At 42.3% G+C, this 3,997-nt stretch overlaps 1 protein-coding gene across 1 annotated transcript in view; it reads right to left on the bottom strand.

Annotated features, from left to right (window-relative positions):
- LOC102757726 (zinc finger protein 605) overlaps positions 1-2,466 on the bottom strand; it is a 55,503-nt gene extending 53,037 nt beyond the window's left edge. Inside the window, 4 exon segments of the mRNA XM_006768771.2 lie at positions 808-1,276; positions 1,279-1,572; positions 1,575-1,655; positions 1,658-2,466. Of these exon segments, the coding sequence (XP_006768834.2) occupies positions 808-1,276; positions 1,279-1,572; positions 1,575-1,655; positions 1,658-2,123 (1,310 nt within the window). The 5' untranslated portion in view covers positions 2,124-2,466.
- Positions 2,467-3,997: the final 1,531 nt, after the last annotated feature.

Below are 3,997 nucleotides of genomic sequence, written 5' to 3' on the forward strand. Positions count from 1 at the left end.
CGGACTGAAGGGTCCTGGGTTCGATTCCAGTCAAGGGCATGTACCTTGGTTGCGGGCACATACCCAGTAGGAGGTGTGCAGGAGGCAGCTGATCGATGTTTCTCTCTCATTGATGTTTCTCTCTATCCCTCTCCCTTCCTCTCTGTAAAAAATCAATAAAATATATTAACAAAACAAAACAAAAGTTTTAGGGGTCACCTGAGGTTGAGATTGGCAGATAAGGAAAGTGAGGAGCCTCAGATGTACAGGTGGTTCTCTCCCATGGGACATTTGGTGAGTTTTATGGCTGTCCAGATATTCTAAACATAATGCAGTTAACTTAGAAATCAATAAGAAGGTAAGTGAAAACCTTACTGCACATATTATAAATACATAATTCTAAATAGCCATGAATCTAAAAGTCATAGTAAAAGTATAACACTTAGAATTAAAACAAAATAACATAGACCAATATGTGTTATATAGCTAAAGGAGTATTTAGAGGACTATCTATCGCCTTAAATGCTTATATTAGAGAACAAAGAATGAAATAATGAGCTTGCAATTCATCTTAAGACAATAAAAAAGGCATTTTCACATTCAAAACACAGGGATTATCTTCCAGTATGAATTCGTTTATGTATAATAAGTGAAGAACTCTGACTGAAGGCTTTTCCACATTGAATACATTGATAGGGTTTCTCTCCAGTGTGAGTTCTCACATGCACTTTAAGGGATGAGAGACCACTAAAACCTTTTCCACTGTCCTTGCATTCATAAAGATCTTCTCCAGTGTGTATTTTCGTGTGAACTTTAAGGTGAGAGCTTGTGTTGAAGGCTTTTCCACAGTCGCTGCATTCATAGAGTTTCTCCCCAGTGTGTATTCTCTTGTGCATCACAAGGTAAGAACTTGTTCCAAAAGACTTCCCACAATGACTACACTCAGAGGGTTTCTCTCTGGTGTGAGTTCACAAATGAGCCTTAAGAGATGTTTTTTGACTAAAAGCTTTCCCACATTGATGACATTCGTAGGGTTTCTCACCAGTGTGAGTTCTTACATGTCTCCTTAGGATTGAGGAATCATTGAAGACTTTCCCACATTCTTTACATTCATATTGCTTCTTGCCCATGTGACTTCTTTTGTGCAAAATAAAATTAGAAATCTTTTTGAAGGCTTTTCCATACTGATTACATTCATAATGTTTCTCTCCAATAGGAGACTGCTCCTGTTGCTTAAGGAATGAATGATGACAAGTTTTATTTTTATTACATTCATAGGAATTTTCTGCCGTTTGAAATTGTTATGTATAGGAAGCATCTTAGGTTTGAAGTGTATTCCATGTTTGGAGCATGTATACTATTCTTGTGCTGTTTGAATTCTTGGAAGATATCATAGTGCTCTAGCATATTCATAACTTTCACAGAGCTTCTCACTCACAAAATTTCCCCCATAATTATTTAGGGTGGAGTTATGCTTTAAACACTCAATATAGAAGTAACAATTATGGCATTGTTTGCTGGTGAAAACTCTCTTTGAAAAAAGTTTTGATCTAAATTTAGAGTTTTCCTATAATTCATGATAGTCATAGAATCTTGATAGGCTGTCTTCTTGGGGGTAAATATCATTTGCTCTAAATTACCCTGTGGGATATTGTGTTTTCTGTTCTTATGGCATTCCAGTCTTCTCTTAATGTGGAAGACCAACCACCCACTGTGAATCTTACCATCTTACCATTGGGTGTCTTTTCCCCAAAAATATTCTGCTTAGGAGTTGGTTCATTGTTTTTAGTTAGAATATCCCAATCTAGGTAATTGGCTTTGGGAATTCTTCTTTTCATAGTTCTTATCTCTTCTTGACCCAGCTAGGAGATCACAGAAGGCCTGCATAATTGATATGCCACTGAGGTGAGATTTATGTAGTTTTCCAACATCATATTTCTGTACATATGTCTCCGAGCAGAGTTCAGCATTATCCATTCCTCCTGTGTAAACTCCACGGCCACATCTTTAAATGTCACTGGTCCTTGTAAGTAGGTGGCTGGAAATCCATCCACCATTCTTTCCTCCTCAGTATTTCTCACATGGAAACAGGCAGATTCCTGTGCAGTCAGAGCCCACATAGGAGATAGGTCAATAGCTGTCATCTCGAGAGTCTGAAAGTAACATCTGCCTGCATAACAGGGTAGAGAGATCAGGATATTTCTTTTCTTGTTCTCTGATCCAATCAGGGCAGGGATGCACTTCACTGAGCATCTTCCCTGTAAGTAAATTGGCAGGTTCAGTTAAAAGAAGAAAGGTGGAAACAAGGCCCCACTGGAGGCAAGATAAAAAAAAACAATTATACCCATCTCCCTACTTTCAGCAATTTCTGACCAGCTTAAATCTTCATTGGGATTGTACTAACATGCATTATAGTCATCCCTTGTCATCATTATTTTTGTTGTTGTTAATCCTTACCTGAGGATATTTTTCCATTTATTTTTATGGAGAGTGGAAGGGAGAGAGACAGAAACATTCATTGGTTGCCTCCTGCACGCACCTCACCCATGACAGGGAAAGCAGCAACCAAGGTACATGCCCTTGACCGGAATTGAATCTGGGGCCCTTCAGTCTGCAGGCCGATGCTCTACCCACTGTACCATACTGGCTAGGGCAGGTTTGTTATTTATCCTGGCTTCACCTGCAGACTACTACTTAGCCCTGGGTCGAAGGAGCATACATTATTAAAAAAACAAAACAAAAACTTAAGACTAAAGAGAACCAGTCAAAAAGGCATAGTTGGCCCTAGCAGCTGGTTTGGCTCAGTGGATAGAGCGTCAGCCTGGGGCCTGAAGAGTCCCAGGTTTGATTCTGGTCAAGGGCACATGCCTAGGTTGTGGGCTTGATCCCCAGTGGGGGGCGTGCAGGCAGCAGCCGATCAATGATTCTCATCATTGATGTTTCTATCTCTCCCTCTCCCTCTCTGAAATCAATTAAAAAATATGTTTTAGGCAGCGCCCTCGCCTGCAGGAGGGGCAGGCGGTCAAGCAGGCGCAATTGGGCGCTGCTGCTCTCGGAGCTGGAGCTGCGGGAGAGACCAGCCTAGAACTAGACGTAGGCGCACTGGTCGGCCTGCGCCTCCCGCCAGCGCTCCAGGCCCTGAGACCGGCTATGCAGGCTTTCCCGTGGATTGTCTTCTGGCCTCAGAGTATTCCTTGTCAGAGCCTCGGGCCCTTGGACCCCTTGACTCAGTACTTGGTGGACCATGATCACGCCCTCCTGCGTGATGGGTACTGGCTTGCCTGGCTGATTCACGTGGGAGAGTCCTTGTATGCCATGGTATGTGCACATCTAAAGGCGTCACGAATGGTCGGGCTCAACCAGTGTGTGTGTGGTTGAATGGACGACCGGATGACCAGAACCTTAGCATATTAGGCTTTTATTATATATGATGATAGAGTTCAGTTTTAATGGACAAAATTATAGAATTGGCATTGTAATGTAGACAGGTAGGTTCTATGTCCTTAAACCAGAAAAGCATGTCGCTGTTACTTTAGTGTGTATCTTACAGAAATACATTTTTCTGAACATAAAGGATTATTATCCTGGAAAAAAGATTCCAGGAAACAGGATACCTAACAGAGATGAGATGAGGGTAAAGGGAAGTCCCAGTGTGCCAGTGTGCCGCATGCTTAGAGAATAACTGGTCACCCTATCTCGGTGGGAGCATCATCCCATACACCAAAAAGGGTACGGGTTTAATTCCTGGTCAGGGCATAGACTAAGTTGCGTGTTTGATCCCTAGTTGGGGTGTGTACTGGAAACAACCAATGGATGTTCTCTCTCTCCCTCTCACTCTCCCTCCTTTTCCCTTCCCCTCTAAAATCAATAAAAACATGTCTTCAGCCATGCTGGCGTGGCTCAGTGGTTGAGCGTCAACCTGTGAACCAAGTTCGATTCCCATTCAGAGCACATGCCCAGGTTGGGGGTGTACAGGAGGCAGCCAATAAATGCTTCTCTCTCTCATCATTGATCTTTC

Source organism: Myotis davidii, unplaced genomic scaffold (assembly GCF_000327345.1).
Source record: "Myotis davidii unplaced genomic scaffold, ASM32734v1 scaffold43, whole genome shotgun sequence".
NCBI lineage: Eukaryota > Metazoa > Chordata > Mammalia > Chiroptera > Vespertilionidae > Myotis > Myotis davidii.